This window comes from Podarcis pityusensis (assembly GCF_964106645.2).
Source record: "Podarcis pityusensis genome assembly, chromosome: 7".
Lineage (NCBI taxonomy): Eukaryota > Metazoa > Chordata > Lepidosauria > Squamata > Lacertidae > Podarcis > Podarcis pityusensis.
The window spans coordinates 2,024,993-2,040,281 of record NC_138031.1 but is presented as its reverse complement, the minus strand read 5'-3'; the positions used below and the strand labels follow the sequence as shown (position 1 = coordinate 2,040,281).

The window sequence follows — 15,289 nt, the reverse complement described above, 5'->3', positions numbered from 1 at the left end:
TTGCAGATGTTTTGGACTACCAACTCCCTGGACGTGGCTGATGTTTGTTGTAGTCTTTAAAACATCTGGAGGCTACTACTTTGGCAAAGGCTGCTGCAAAGTGAACAAAACTGGTAATTGTTGTAAACAGAATCTCTGCCCTTTTTCCCTTATGGGGTATCCAAGAGCCCATACAGAGCCCTTACGTAGGTTCCCTATTGGTAGGAGAAAATAACAGAGGCCAACCAGAGAATATTAAGAGGCAAAGCAGCTAGGGTGCTCCTTTCACACGCAGGAAAGGAGGAGGAAACCAGAACAATGGCGCGCAAGGCCTTATATAGACATTTTGAAATTGCCACGCTGTAGATCAAGACCACCTCCAGAAACATCATACATACATCACAGAAGGGGTGTAGCTCAAGACCACCACCCCAGATACATCATACCTACATCACAGAAAAGGCGGTCTAAAACAGAAATTTGAATGTTGTTTTTCTTCCTGTTTACTTGATTGGATACCCTGCTTATTTGATTGGATACCCTGGGGAGCCTGGCCAGTGTTTTGTAATGATAAATACTTAGTAATGGTAAATACTTACTTCCTGAGTCAGGTCACAGGCTCACCCTTTTCAAACGCAGACATACCTTTAAGACAGGATTTGTGAAGGAAAAGACAATGGGGAGGCTTTTCCATTTTCCTTCCAGAGAAAACATTTGGTCAGTTTGGGAATCAAAAATGGTTCCGTGTCTGTCGTCCTGTGCTGATCTATGTACGTGCTTGGTTGGTACACTTATGAACATTGAACATATATCTAAGACCTCAAAATTCCTATCACATAATCCTTAACTCTTTGTCAACAATGTAGGCCTAGCAGGAGGCTCTGTTGGGCCCTCTAATGGCTGGCATTGCTCTGTTTTTTTGAGAAATCACCAAGCACTTGCAATTCTTTTGGTGGCTGATTGAGTTTTTTCCGTTTGGACAGGAAGCCCACGCTACCCGGCCCAGGTTTATGGCAGAGACCGGCGTTTCTGGAGGAAGTACATACATTTTGATTTCAACAAGATTATACGCATGGCCACGGAAGAGATCATCCGTTGGAACTGAACTGGCCCTGCACTGCCATCTCCAGGGATGAAAGTCCAGAGCAGAGCTCCACGGTTCCCTCAAGCCTGTGTGCAGGTTGCTCTAACTGCAAGATGCAACTGACCAGCCAGCATCCCAGGATAGCCAAAACAGCACCTCCTGCTCCCCTTGAGGTTTTGCAGAACTTCTCTGCAAGGCAGATGGAAAGCTGGGCGCCTGAATGGACTTCTCTGTTGCCCTGAAATAAGCAAAGGTTTTGGGGGAAATGGCTTGTTTTTATCTCCAAGCCTTTCCTATTTTTGTATGTAAAGCTTCCTTTTTATTTTTTACAAAATTGTCCTGATTTTAAAATATTTTTTTAATGTAAGGGAGAGTGTTAAGTCTTCTTCTAACCTCTAGGAATTTTTATTATTTTTATTTATTATCTGGAGTTCTACATATTTTGCAAATCTTGAAGTGTGTTAATGGATGCCTTCCCTCCTTCCTCCAGGGTGCCAGCATTGGAGGGAGGGAGGTTGATTTAATATATAACGATGATAAAATATGTATAAAAGGAGGACCCATGATTAAGGGTAGAACATGCACACACAATTGGAAGACATACAGGAGGGACTGGTGTCAGCAAGCATAATCTTGAAGAACTGATGGGCAGATCCTCTTCCATAAAAGAATTGTGAGGATTTGCTTTTATATGGCATTCAGAAATATAATGCTTTAAATGTTTGGCTGCTGCCCGCCTCTTCACCTGCGATAAACCTATTTCATTGTATGCAGGGGCCTTTAACGTATTTTTAAATAAGCTGTGGAATGCTTGCATTGTTATAAAATTGATCATGAACTGACCGTCTTAATTTAGCACTGATTTTTCTCTCAATTCCCCCATATCCTTTTTGTACATTTGCCTTAATAAATATACAAAGAATATTTATGCTGCCTTCACATCTAATTGAGCAGGAACTAAACAGGTGAGGAATTTAATAGTAGTAGTAGTAGTTATTTAGAGCATTTGCACCCCACTCTACAGCCAAAAAGGTTCCCAGAGCAGCTTGCATACCATCAAAACAAGACAGTCCCTATTCTCTGACTTAGAATTAAATAAACCCACAACACCCAAGGGAAAAGAGACAAGGAGGGAAGAGGAAAACCGAAACACACACTGGTTTCTGTACAGGTTTCTGTAATGACCAGCTGGCCCAGATCAGAGGCAGGCGCCTGATGCAGTGAGCCCTGCATCCCATCTCCCCCACTGAGGCAGCCAGAATTGCACTTCTCTTGACCTCATTCTGTGAAGAAAGTGATTAAGGTCTCAAATATATCAATTAAATGTTCATAAATTTACAAATCTATTTGCCAGGAGGTGATGGGACCAGTGGCCATGATCTTCAGTTTTTTGATGTTGAGCTTCAGACCATATTTTGCGCTCTCCTCTTTCACCCTCATTAAAAGGTTCTTTAATTCCTCTTCACTTTCTGCCATCAAGGATGCGTCATCTGCATATCTGAGGTTGTTGATATTTCTTCTGGCGATCTTAATTCCGGCTAGTGATTCATCCAGCCCAGCCTTTCGCATGATGAATTCTGCATATAAGTTAAATAAGCAGGGAGACAATGTACAGCCTTGCCGTACTCCTTTTCCAATGTTGAACCAATCAGTTGTTCCATATCCAGTTCTAACTGTAGCTTCTTGTCCCACATAGAGATTTCTCAGGAGACAGATGAGGTGATCAGGCACTCCCATTTCTTTAAGAACTTGCCATAGTTTGCTGTGGTCGACACAGTCAAAGGCTTTTGCATAGTCAATGAAGCAGAAGTAGATGTCTTTCTGGAACTCTCTAGCTTTCTCCATAATCCAGCGCATGTTTGCAATTGGCTGCTCTATAGTGTCCTTTACTGGCAGCGTTGGAGGCAGCTTGTTAAGTGCTGAAACAGGATGATGACCATATGTGGTGGACATGCAGTAAGGTGAAAGGCTTTTGGGAACTGATTTACAATGAGCTTAAATTTTTTTTGAAATATACTTTTCCAAAAAAAGCCTGAAGCCTTCCTGCTAGGAATAACTGGCAAAGAAATTAAAAAAGAAGATAAAAATCTATTTTTATATGCCACAACGGCCGCAAGAACCATGTTAGCACAAAACTGGAAAATGGAGGTAATACCTACTATAAGTGACTGGCAAGTCAAGATGATAAACTATGCTGAGCTAGCTAAAATAACAGGAAGATTAAGGGATCAGGACGAACAGAAATTTCATGACAATTGGAGCAAATATTTGATGTATATAAGAACTAATTGTAGAACCTTGACGACACTGGCGGGACTGGAATAACTCTAACAGCGAACGACTAATAAGTAAAGGAGATAAAATACGCGATTTCAGAATTTATCTGATACTTACCAAAGGAGTGGAGGGAAGTCTAAGGCGCGGTGGAGCTTAAAACAACTATGTAATATATATATGATTCATGGACTGGATATGACACATGTAATTTATGTATTATACTTTGTATTTGTTTATATGTATATATAATGATAAACCAATAAAAACTCATGGGGGGGGGGAAAGAAACAGGATGATGACCTCTTGAGGTTTTCTACCTCTATGGTCCCCTGAGCCAAAGGGGACTCAGTTTCAATGAAGTCTTTACGAACACTGCCGGTACTCGATTGAACTCGGCCTCTTCAAAGCAAAGTGAGCCTGCGCCGTTGTTGGCATCCGGCTGTCTCGAGAAACAACGGAGGGGTGCGCCTTTGGGGGTTGAATCCTGCACCGCTAGAGAGGTAAAAAAGGATAGAGCGGCGCCACTCTCCGCCCGTGCCAAAGCCCGCTTTCGATCGACAACCGGAAGTCTCGGCCTTTGCAGTGAGACTGAGCCCTTTAGGGTGAAATGGCGTCGCGGCGCCTCTGCCGAGCGAAGTCAACCGAGAGGCGCCGCCTAGAAGGGCCGCGAAGCCTCACCGACGGAGCGCTGTTTCCGGTCCGAAAGCGACGCTTGCCCTTTTCCTCTCTCCTTTACCGGAAGTGTACCTGCGCTCATGGTCTGGGCCTTGTTCCGTTTCTCTGAGGGCGGCGGCGGCGGCGACGTTTCCGCTCTCGCTGTCGGCCGTAGAAACAGGGGAAGCGGAGCGGCTGGACTTTTATGTGGGTCCCGCGAGTGGCGGGGAGGAGAGGGAGAGGGCGGCTCAGCGGCGCCCTCTAGCGGCCGAAGCGCGGAAGAGCAGGGCGGGCAGGTGGGGAGGCGGTTGCCATGGCAACGGAGGGGAGGCTGGACCACTCGCCTCGGGGATGCTGCTGATGCTGCCAGGGAGGCTGGCAACCCAGTGATGCTGAGTCCTGCTGGTGCCACAGGGGTTCTTGCGGGGGCTCCCAAAAAGCTTCGGTTTTGGGAGTAGAGGGGTGACACATTGCAGACCTGTGAGCTTCTGTGTACATTTGGCATTTATTCAATTATTCTGAATTCAAACCCCTGCACAACGCCTCAAAGTGGTTTATGGGGGGGGGAAAGGTTAAAATAATAATGATAATAATAATAATTTTTATTTATACCCCGCCCTCCTCAGCCAAGGCTAACAAGCTGACAAGCGATAATAAAAACAAGTTGAATGAATACAACTTAAAAACAAGATTAAAATACAACATTAAAATATTGACATTAAAATACAACGTAAAAATACAAAGTGAGAACACATAATAGATTTTTAAAAATGAGACGTAAGAAATAAATATGAATAAATAAGTACACCAGCACTGGACCCCTGCACAAAGAAAAGATGACAGATTGATGATGACAGATAGTTAAGGGAGTCCTTTCTAATGGACTGAAAGGATGTTTAAAAGGAATTGAAGCATAGGGAGCCAACAGGATGCACTTCAGATGATGACAGACTACAGCTTGGCAGGGCCTGGTATGAGTAGGGCGTCCGACATCATTTGGGGGGCATAATGCTGGCTACCCTTGATGGCCCCCCTCAAAAAAGAGGGGTGGTTAAAAAACATACCAGCATTTCTAAGTGTCTTGGTAAGCTTGCTTAAACAAGAATGTGTTTATCAGGCACAGTTCCTAAATATGGCAACCCCAGTTTAAAAAAAAGGGTCCTAAGCATCCACTGCCAGTTAGAAAGGACATTATATATGTGTGTGTGTATGTGTGTATGTATGTATTTAAAAATATATATATTATACACCACTTGATTGTAAAACAGTCAGACCTCAAAGTGGTTTACAAAAAAGGTTAAACTTTCACAGAGCTAAAATGACAGCAGACCAAAAACAAATTAAAACTTGCATCTACTTTCTAAACATCTAGGTAGTCTTGTCTAAACAATAATGTTTTAAGCAGGCACCGAAAAGAGTACAGTGAAGGAGCCTGCCTGATGTCAATAGGCAGGGAGTTCCAAAGTGTAGGTGCCACCACACTAAAAGACCAAGTTCTTACAAATGTGGAATGGGTGTTTTGTGGGACCTGCAACAGTGCCGGTTCCACTGGGCTGGTCGAACAAATATTCTGATCTGCTAGAAAGGAGCTTCCTAGGCTAGAGGCATAAGAAGATCTAATGTATCCAGTATCCTCTTCTCACAGTGGCCAACCAGATGCCCAGTATGGGAAGCCTGCAAGCAAGACCTGAGTTCAAGAGCATGCTCTGCTCCTGAGGTTTCCAGCAGCTGTTATTCAGAGGCACACGGCCTTTAACAGCAGAAGCAGAGCAGAGCCCTTGTGGCTAGCTGCCGCTGGTAGCCGTTTTCTCCATGAATTTGTCTAATTCTCTTTTATAGCCATCCAAGTTGGTGGTCATCGCTATCTTTGGTGGGAACAAATTCCGTAGTTTAGCTGTGCATTGTATGAATAACTGCTTTCTTTTGTCTGTCCCGAATCTTTCAGCACTTAATTTTATTGGAGGTCCACAATTTCTAGTATTTTGAGAAAGGGAGAAAAACTCTACCCATTTTATCCATATCATGCATGAATTTATATACCTCCATCCTGTTGTAAAACTCTGATCAGATTCTATTAGCATACTCTAAGGATTAAATGCTAACTGCTGATAAAATTATATACATTAAGGACCGAGCACATGTAAAAACTCAATGGAAAAGTGGGTGTTTAGAGTACATTGTTGTATCCAACAGAGAAGGTAGGCAGGAGATGATTAATGGCTTTTATTGAAGATTGGTTACGTTGGTTAACTACTAGCAACGTGAAAACCATCAGGACTATTATGTCCTTCCTGCTTACAGCCCATGGTAAAATAAAATGATTCCAGTACCATATTGTGTCATTTTAAAGCTAAACAAGAATATGTAAAATAAAGACCTCAAATCTTATTTTATTCATTTAACAAAATTTATATACCAGTTGATTGTAGTAAAGCCTTTTAAGTGCGTAACAAGCAATATTAAAATGCAGTGTTATCTCAATTTTCAGCTGTACCATGTTAAAGGGTATGAAATCAATTATATCAGAAGTAAAACAACAATAATAAGACTGAATTACCCTTTGCAATTTATTTTCCACCAATGACAGGAGAGCAGGGTGGGGTAGGGTGTTGGCTTCTGCAGCCAATCAAAAAGCTAAGATACAAAAAGATATCTTACGGGTTTTCTCAAATATTTGTATAAAGTTGTTGTGACTTTATTATGTTTCAGTAAGTTTCATTAGCAACCTGGAGGTTACTGGCCAAAGGCAACTTTCAGGTATTTTTAAATAAAAACAATAAACGTTTTCAAGTCTCGTCTTTCATCTACCGGGGCAATCCCATTCTGTGAAGTCATGCCACCGTACCCAGACTCTCCCCTGTTCTGCTTTCTAGAATATTAGGTTTACCAGGTATCTACCTGGGAAATCATTGTGTCTCTCTAACAGCGCCCATAAGTTGCAAAATATTATGCTGGGCAGAGAAAGCTAAATCCATGCCATCTCATTTTCATCATTTGCGTATAACATGTCTAGCCTCTGAGTTCTTTCCACAACTACCAATGGGCAAACTCCCTTTCCCTCTGGTCCTTGAATACCTACACTTCTCCTGGATGCACGTGAAGGTACAGATCCCTCCTTTCTCAGCCTATTGAGCTCTGCCCATCTTTGCTTATGCTCCCTGCAGGTGGATGGCAGTTCCTGAAGGATGAACGCCAAGTATGCTGTCCTCGCAATGCTGTATTTTGTCCAAGGCATCCCGTATGGGCTCCAGTCTGGGCTGCTGCCTATCTACTTCCGCACGCTGGGCCTCTCCTTTACCAAGATCAGCCTGTCTAAGGTGCTTTATGTGCCCTGGATTCTCAAGATGCTCTGGGCACCCCTGGTGGACCATTACTTAACCAAGAGGACGTGGCTGCTGCTCACCCTGTATGGCTTCGTGCTGGCCTGCCTGGCCTGCTCCCTCATGGCCCCCGAGGCAAACTTCTACCCAGTGGCCATCGTCCTCCTTCTCATGAACTTCTGCGCCTCCATCCAAGACATTGCAGTGGACGCAATTGCCATCCAGCTGCTGACGCAACGTGAGATTGGGTACGGCAACACCATCCAGGTCGTGTCCTACAAGCTGGGCTCCGTCTTGGCAGGAGGGGGCCTGGTCACTTTCCTCCATCACCTGGGCTGGCAGACCCTCTTTGTGGGCCTGGCCCTTCTTTATGTTGTGGCCATTGGAGTCACCTGGAATGCTAACCTAAAACTGAAAGTGAGGTTCAATCCTCAATACAGTTGGGTCAGGTTCAGAACCTTAAACCCCTGCCTCATGCTCCAAGAGCTTCTCAAGGTGCCGGACACTCTTTGGACTGTTGGTTTGGTGCTCCTCTATAAGCTGGGTGAGTCCTTCTAAAGACTAGCAGCCAAATGGTTGATCTGTTAGGACATGCACAGTGTGTCTTTGGGAAAGGGGTCCAGGCTACTGGGGAGAGAGTAAACATGGGGATATTGTGTGCAGCTCAGCAAAGTCACATGATGTAGACCTTCCAAGTTGATGCCGTTTCAGGTGTGAGAGGTGAGGGTGAGGACACTATAGTTTTGAACGCACCTCCTCTTAAGCACCTTCAGCTTCTTAGCTCTTCCGGTTTCTCCAGCCTAGTGACTTCCAGATGTTTCGGACTGCAACCCCCATCAGCCATGGGGAGGCTGTCTTACGTCATGTGCTTTTTTTAAGTAACTGAGTTAGCCTGCATCTTGTGACGCACCCCCAGAGTTACAACAGAGATAGTTTCTCTGGCAGTTAGACCTCTACAGCCTGTGTGTCTGACGCCCTTGTTACAACAGCTCTGCTGGCTACTGGCCTGCTTCCAGGCCCAATTCAAAGTGCTGGTTGTTACCTGTAAAGTCCTAGATCAGAGCTTTCAAAATGGTGTGTCCCAACATGTTAGCATGTCAGCTGCAGTGTGTAGGTGTGTCGCGCGAATGCTCCCCGTCGCGCGAATGCTCCCCGTGCTCCTCCTGGGTTGGAAAGGGGTTTAACCTCCGGTTTGCTAGTAAAACTGAATTACTGTGTCACGAAATGATGCATGTCTAAAAAGCGTGTCAGCAACATGAAAAGTTTGGAAAGCTCTGCCCTATATGGTTCCATCCCAAGCTATCTGAAAGGCTATATTCATCCATGCAGGCAGCAACCATTTTGCATGCGTCTGATTGACGTGTGAACACCAATGCATGGGTCGTTTTGGACCTGGGAGAGGGCAGAATGGGGGCAGAACAGGGTGGGGCATAACAAAGTGGGCAGGCTTATGCTCACCCCACCGACACACACAGGGGCCAGGAATAGAATCCCTGCGCAAAGTGGTTGCTGCCTGTAATAGTAACTATAATTCCTCTTCCTATTATTTGCAGCAGCTGAGGTTCCCCAGCCCAGGGCAGGCTTTGCTGGAAACTGAACCTTGATTCTCCTTGCAGGTGAACAAGGGGCCATATCCATGTTTCCCCTCTTCCTACTGGACCATTCCTTTTCCCCACAGGAGCTTGGCTTCTGGAATGGGATTGTGGCCATGATCTTCTCCATTACAGGCTCCTACCTCGGAGGCTATCTGATGTCAAAACAGGGGTAAGCACCATCAGCCTTCAAATGGGGTTTCATGCTATGGATTCTCCATGTGGTTTTTCATCCTACTCTGCCCAACTTTTCACTTCCAGCAGGCACTTAATCATAGAATCATAGAATCATAGAATCATAGAGTTGGAAGAGACCACAAGGGCCATTGAGTCCAACCCCCTGCCAAGCAGGAAACACCATCAGAGCACTCCTGACATATGGTTGTCAAGCCTCTGCTTAAAGACCTCCAAAGAAGGAGACTCCACCACGCTCCTTGGCAGCAAATTCCACTGTCGAACAGCTCTTACTGTCAGGAAGTTCTTCCTAATGTTTAGTTCTTCCTGCCGTGCTTTGTCCCATTTATGCAGAATTATGAGACTCCCGTACACTGAGAAGCGGGGAGAAAAGAGAATTGGGAATGCCTGATCTGCTCTCAGGAATCCGTATCTTTTGCTGCCTCAAGGGCCAGAAGCGTTTTACAAAAAACAAAAAACTAACTATGGATCCTCGGAGGGTTGAATGGCCATTTGCAAATGCTTTTGAAAACACGCCCATCTGCCACCTATTATCCTTTGACTTCCTCTGCACTCAATTAGAAATAGCTAACATTTTCATGGGACGCGGGTGGCGCTGTGGGTTAAACCACAGAGCCTACGACTTGCCGATCAGAAGGTCGGCGGATCGAATCCCCGTGACGGGGTGAGCTCCCGTTGCTCGGTCCCTGCTCCTGCCAACCTAGCAATTCGAAAGCACGTCAAAGTGCAAGTAGATAAATTAGTCGTGCTGGTCAAATGACCCGGAAGCTGTACGCCGGCTTCCTTGGCCAGTAAAACAAGATGAGCGCCGCAACCTCAGAGTCGGCCACAACTGGACCTAATGGTCAGGGGTCCCTTTACACTTTACCTTTAACATTTCCACAGCACATCTTTTGCCCTGCATGCAATATCTACCCCCGGAATGCTGAAGGCTGGATCTTCTCTCCAGGGCAGCCTGACTTCTGCATTTGATTCATAGCCTTTTCACTTCAGCCTCTGTCCTTGCCGCCCTGCAATGAACCTCTTCTTGTACTGTCCCTGAGTGTTTCTGCCATCCCTGATGACTTTCCTTTGTGGCTTGTTTCCCCAGGAACCCCTTTTCTATGCTGAAGACCTTGATGATATTCCGCTTGTTCAGCCTGGTCTTCCAAACACTCCTGCTGATTGCCTATGAGGACAAAAAACCAGTCTTTGAAGGTGAGCTGAAAGCAGCCCAACACAGCAGCTGTTTCTTCTGCTTCAGTCTCGGTTCAAATCTCATCCAAGAGTCCTAAAGTCACAAATGTGTTTACAGTGGTGCCTCGCAAGACGAAAAGAATCCGTTCCGCGAGTCTCTTCGTCTTGCGGGTTTTTTCGTCTTGCGAAGCAAGCCCATTAGCAGTTTAACGGATTAGTGCTACAGTATTAGCGGCTTAGCGGGCTTAGTGGATCAGCTGATAAGCGGCTTAACTATAAGCTGATAAGCGGCTTAAGGATCAGCTGATAAGCGGCTTAACGATAAGCTGATAAGCGGCTTAACGATCAGCTGATAAGCGGCTTAGCCATCAGCTGATAAGCGGTTTAGCAGCTTGGGAAAAAGGGGGGGAAAGGAAAAAAACCCCGCAGGAACTCGCAAGACATTTTCGTCTTGCGAAGCAAGCACATAGGAAATTCGTTTTGCGAAGCACCTCCAAAACGGAAAACCCTTTCGTCTAGCGGGTTTTCCGTCTTGCGAGGCATTTGTCTTGCGGGGCACCACTGTACTGTGGTTTATTCTCCCCACCCTGAATCTGAGTGTTTGCAGAATTTGAGGGACTTAAATGAGGACGACCTTTTATAATGGCAGTGCAGAGGGAACACTCTTAGATACAGCCTCTCTCCCCATCCTTCCACACAAATATTCCTAGTACATGAGGATAAGAAATGGTGCATTATTGGATTGTGGCTGAAAGCCACACAGAACAGGGGTTACAGCTCAAAAGCTTCCCTCTGCTAAGGATTTATGGGACCTCCTCTCCTGGTCTGCTCTGCAGAGGACCTTAAGGTCCATGAATAACCATAGTTTAGAGGTCCTGGGCCCTAAGGAAGCCAGACTATCCTCCACCAGGGCCAGGGCCTTCTCAGTGATGGCTCCGACCTGGTGGAATGCTCTGTCCCATGAGACTAGGGCCCTTCAGGATTCCTCCTTCTGTCGGGCCTGTAAGACAGAGCTATTCCGCCTGGCCTTTAATTTGAATTCAGCCTGATCTTTTATTTCCCTTCTCTTCCCTCCCCCTCCCCCTCCCCTTTTTTGAGACCCCACATCTAATTCTCCCCTGGCCTCCTCGCTGGCCCAAGTAGGACCAATTCAGCCAGCTAGCCCTGGGGATTACCTAATGCTTATTAGATGGATTTCCCCTAAATTGATTTCCAAACTTTGAATTTTATTGTTATTCATGTTTTTATACTGTATTTTATGCTGCTTTTACAATTGTGTTTAAAATTTGTTGTTAGCCGCCCTGAGCCCGGTTTTTTGAACCGGGAAGGGCGGGGTATATATATATATATATATATATATATATATGTATATATATAATAAGGGAGTCATTTGCAGACCTTGCTTGCAAATTTGCACATCCACACTTACAACCAGGACGGCCAAAATTTTTGCAAAGCAATGGAAACTCTTGAGTTCCTCAAGAGTTGAGGCCCAGCAGCAGGTAAAGAGACTGTAGCTCTTGAATCCTTAACCCACACCTTCTTTGGGTTTTTGGAAGCCAACCAGACACTTTTCCCTGTTTGCTGCTTCTAGACTAACAGATCTCTCTCTCCCTCCCTCTCTCTCTTTCTCTCTCTCTGTGTCCAGTGGCAGCTGTGCTGAGCATCTTCCTACAGCACTTCATCGCTGGCCTGGTAACCACCTTAACATTCAGCATAATGATGCAATGTGCACAAAAGGCCCAGGAGAACATACAGGTACAACTCTTGCCTCTACATTCCGCTCCCCACCCCACTGCCCAAAGAACATGTGTTGGCCTGCTTTGGGTGTTTAAAAAGCTTTGGTTCTTTAAAAAGCCAGTTCACTTAATATGAACTAGTCACATCTTAACTAGAGAAGGCCTGGAAAAAACCCTGGAAAAATGCGGGGGGTGGGGGAACGGACACACCAGGCTTTTCCCCATTTTCCTCCAAAGCCATTTTCCCCCAGAAAAATGAGGTGGGGGGGGGGAGTGTGTGGAATATTCAAACTATATAAAAAAGTTGTTTTCAATTTTTCTGGGGGGAAACGGCTTTGGGGGGAAATGGGTATTTTTCTGGTATTCTTCCAGGCCTTTCCATCTCTAGTCTTAAACCACCTTCTAATTTATTGAGGTTTCTGGTTATTTGTACCCCCAGGTATCTGAACTTGGTGTGGCAAAGTTTTATCTTGGTGACATCAGTGAGTTCTTTTTGGGTGTGGGGAGGAGTGTTGAAGCACATAGCTTCTGACTTTGCAAAATTTACTTGTAGGCCCAACACCATTGCAAATATGTTGAGTTCTTTGATTAGGGAGGTTGCTGTGCTTATGGGGTCTGGTGTTGTGACCATTAGGTCATCTGCAAAGAGCCCTGATTTGTAGGTTCTGCCTTTTATTTCCACTCCCTTGATGTCTGTGGCCGCTCGGATTTGGATTGCTAAGGGTTCCAGAGCCAGGATAAATAATTTTTCCCCCCCTTTAACGTTGTGTTTTAATGCTGTAACCTGCCCTGGGACCTTAGGGTGAAGGGTGGGAAACAAACGAATAGATGAATAGCATTTGCTCCTCCCTCACTGTGCCTTCAAGAAGAATGTGTGTAAATGAGCCTTTAGGCCATGCATAGGCAAACCTGGCCTTCCGGATGTTTTTGAGACTACAATTCCCATCATCCCTGACCACTGGTCCTGTTAGCTAGGGATCATGGGAGTTGTAGGCCAAAAACATCTGGACGGCCGAGTTTGCCTATGCCTGCTTTAGGCTCTCTTCAAATATAAATGGGACGTGGGTGGCGCTGTGGGTTAAACCACAGAGCCTAGGACTTGCCGATCAGAAGGTTGGCGGTTCAAATCCCCGCGACGGGGTGAGCTCCCGTTGCTTGGTCCCTGCTCCTGCCCACCTAGCAGTTCAAAAGCACGTCAAAGTGCAAGTAGATAAATAGGTACCACTCCAGCGGGAAGGTAAACGGCGTTTCCCTGCGCTGCTCTGGTTCGCCAGAAGTGGCTTAGTCCTGCTGGCCACATGACCCGGAAGCTGTACGCCGGCTCCCTCGGCCAATAAAGCGAGATGAGCGCCGCAACCCCAGAGTCGGCCACAACTGGACCTGATGGTCAGGGGTCCCTTTACCTTTCCAAATATAAATGGGGAGGGGAACAATTATGTGCGCTGCCTCTGGGCTGTGGCCTGGGTCCCCTCCTCTCCTTACGATGCTTCTCTTTCCTCTTCAGGCCACTCACTACTCCCTGCTGGCCACGCTGGAAGTGCTGGGCAAACTGGTGTTCAGCAGCCTGGCAGGCATCTTGGTTGACTGGCTGGGCTTCGTCGGGGCCTTTAGCGTTTTCCTCGCCCTCTCCGGCACCTCTGTTGCCTACATCCTGTCTTCCAGAAGGTGATGGCTGCTGCCACCAGGAGGAGGAAGAGGAGAACCTGACAGGAAGCAGGGTCACTGTGGCCCAGAGGTGGCCAAGGGGAATTTCCAGGTCTCCTCAGCCCCATAAGCCACAATTCCTCAGGGATCTCACAGCCCTTTGTGAGGGGGAAGAGTTGGCCAGGGCCTCCCTCAAAGTAATTTTCTCAGGAACTCTCCTTCTATTTGCCAGGGAAGGTCCACGGTTCTCTGTTCAGGCTAAACACACAAGAAGTGTGTTTGGACTGAATTCCGAGGTCAGTTAATGCCTCAGTGTTTATTGCCAGTGACTGAGAAGTAAAGGAGGGCAGGATCGCTGTCTGTGGCAGGGTGTGAGAGCAAATAAATAAACTTTTTTAAAATAAAAAACACACACAGTTGGATTTACTTCTGAGGAAATGCTCATCGGGTTGGGCTGCGAGGTAGATGGCTTCTTGAACCCAGCTCTGCTTGGGTCCTGGAGCAGCGAGCCCCAGTGAGTTCTGGAGAATGCCAAGGGACATCATGAGATCGGGATCAGGCCCAAACCCTACCGAGTCCAGCATCCAGATGCCTCAATGGGAGACCCAGAAGCTGGACCTCTGAGTGGCACAGCATCTCTCCCCACCTGTTAATCACCTGATGGCCACCAACAGCGCCAGGTGACTCAAATGTCAGAGGAAAGACTCGGGAGTGCACTCCAAAAGTACACTTCCAGTTCTTCATTTGCAGGTGTGGCTTGAGTTCAGGTTGCACCTGCAAAGGAATATATCTTTTTCCCTTTGCATTTCTGTCTTGAATTCAAGCCACAGCTGCAAAGGAGGATTCAGGAACACTTTAAAGTCTGCTTCCGACTCTTCTTCCACTTAGCCATGGCTTGGAAGTTTACCGTAACTGCCATACAGGATGTCAAGTCAGAAAGGTGTGTATAACACAATAATTCGTAACAGAATTACAGATAAGAGTTTTAAGGGGTCTGTGCGCACAGAAAAGCTCAAGATACACGTTGATCTACCCACACTTAGTTGTTATCTCTGAGAAACATAGAAAATAACAGGATATATTTATTTTTCTTGGGTCAAAAGAGAGTATACCCCTGTTGTAAACAAAATCTGCCCTTCTTCCCCTATGGGGTATCCAAGAGCCCATATAGAGTCCTTAAATAGGAAACCCAGCCAGATGGGCGGGGTACAAATAATAAATTATTATTATTATTATTATTATTATTATTATTATTATCCCTATTGGTAGGAGAAAATAACAGAGGCCAAGCAGAGAATATTGAGAAGCAAAGCAGCTAGTAAGCCTGATCTTTATTAAAGCTGTTGCAACAGGGTGCTCCCCTCACACACAGGAGGACAGAGGAGATGTGCCTGTCTTTATATAGACATTTTAAATTCCCTGCCCTGGAGCTCAAGACCACCCCTCCATACATCATACATACATCACAGAAAAGGTGGTCTACAGCAGAAATTTGAACGTTGTTGTTTTTCCTGTCTGCCAGGTTATCTGATAATGCCTTATCTGATTGCCTTTCCTGGTAGTCTGGCCATTCCTTTGAGATGGTGATTACCCAATTCCTGAGAAAATGGGAAGGGTCCCTCACCCCCT

General features: G+C 45.9%; 2 protein-coding genes across 3 annotated transcripts in view; both read left to right on the top strand.

Moving 5' to 3' along the window:
* The window catches only part of RECQL4 (RecQ like helicase 4), a 38,226-nt gene extending 36,235 nt beyond the window's left edge, over window positions 1–1,991 (top strand). The window contains exon 25 of the mRNA XM_081012483.1: window positions 963–1,991. Coding sequence (XP_080868609.1) covers window positions 963–1,084 — 122 coding nt within the window. The 3' untranslated portion in view covers window positions 1,085–1,991. The remainder of the gene's footprint in view (window positions 1–962) is intronic.
* A 2,065-nt stretch (window positions 1,992–4,056) lies between these two features.
* Window positions 4,057–14,068, top strand: MFSD3 (major facilitator superfamily domain containing 3). 2 transcript variants are annotated; one of them, XR_013988274.1, is made up of 7 exons: window positions 4,057–4,201; window positions 7,159–7,858; window positions 8,931–9,078; window positions 10,192–10,298; window positions 11,926–12,035; window positions 12,456–12,674; window positions 13,521–13,636. XR_013988274.1 is itself a non-coding variant. In XM_081012720.1 (6 exons), the coding sequence occupies exons 2-6, from the start codon at window positions 7,180–7,182 to the stop codon at window positions 13,683–13,685; spliced, it is 1,209 nt and encodes a 402-aa protein (XP_080868846.1). In that variant the 5' UTR covers window positions 4,057–4,201; window positions 7,159–7,179; the 3' UTR covers window positions 13,686–14,068. The 2 variants fall into 2 exon arrangements, 1 of the variants encoding a protein (XP_080868846.1); XM_081012720.1 differs by lacking the exon at window positions 12,456–12,674 and having other exon boundaries at window positions 13,521–14,068.
* The last annotated feature ends 1,221 nt before the right edge of the window (window positions 14,069–15,289 follow it).

Coding starts and splice junctions, on each gene's coding strand:
- MFSD3 (XM_081012720.1), top strand. CDS start 7,180: ATGAACGCCAAGTATGCTGTCCTCGCAATGCTGTATTTTGTCCAAGGC. Junction 7,859..8,930: donor GGTGCTCCTCTATAAGCTGG/GTGAGTCCTTCT, acceptor TTCTCCTTGCAG/GTGAACAAGGGGCCATATCC. Junction 9,079..10,191: donor TATCTGATGTCAAAACAGGG/GTAAGCACCATC, acceptor TTGTTTCCCCAG/GAACCCCTTTTCTATGCTGA.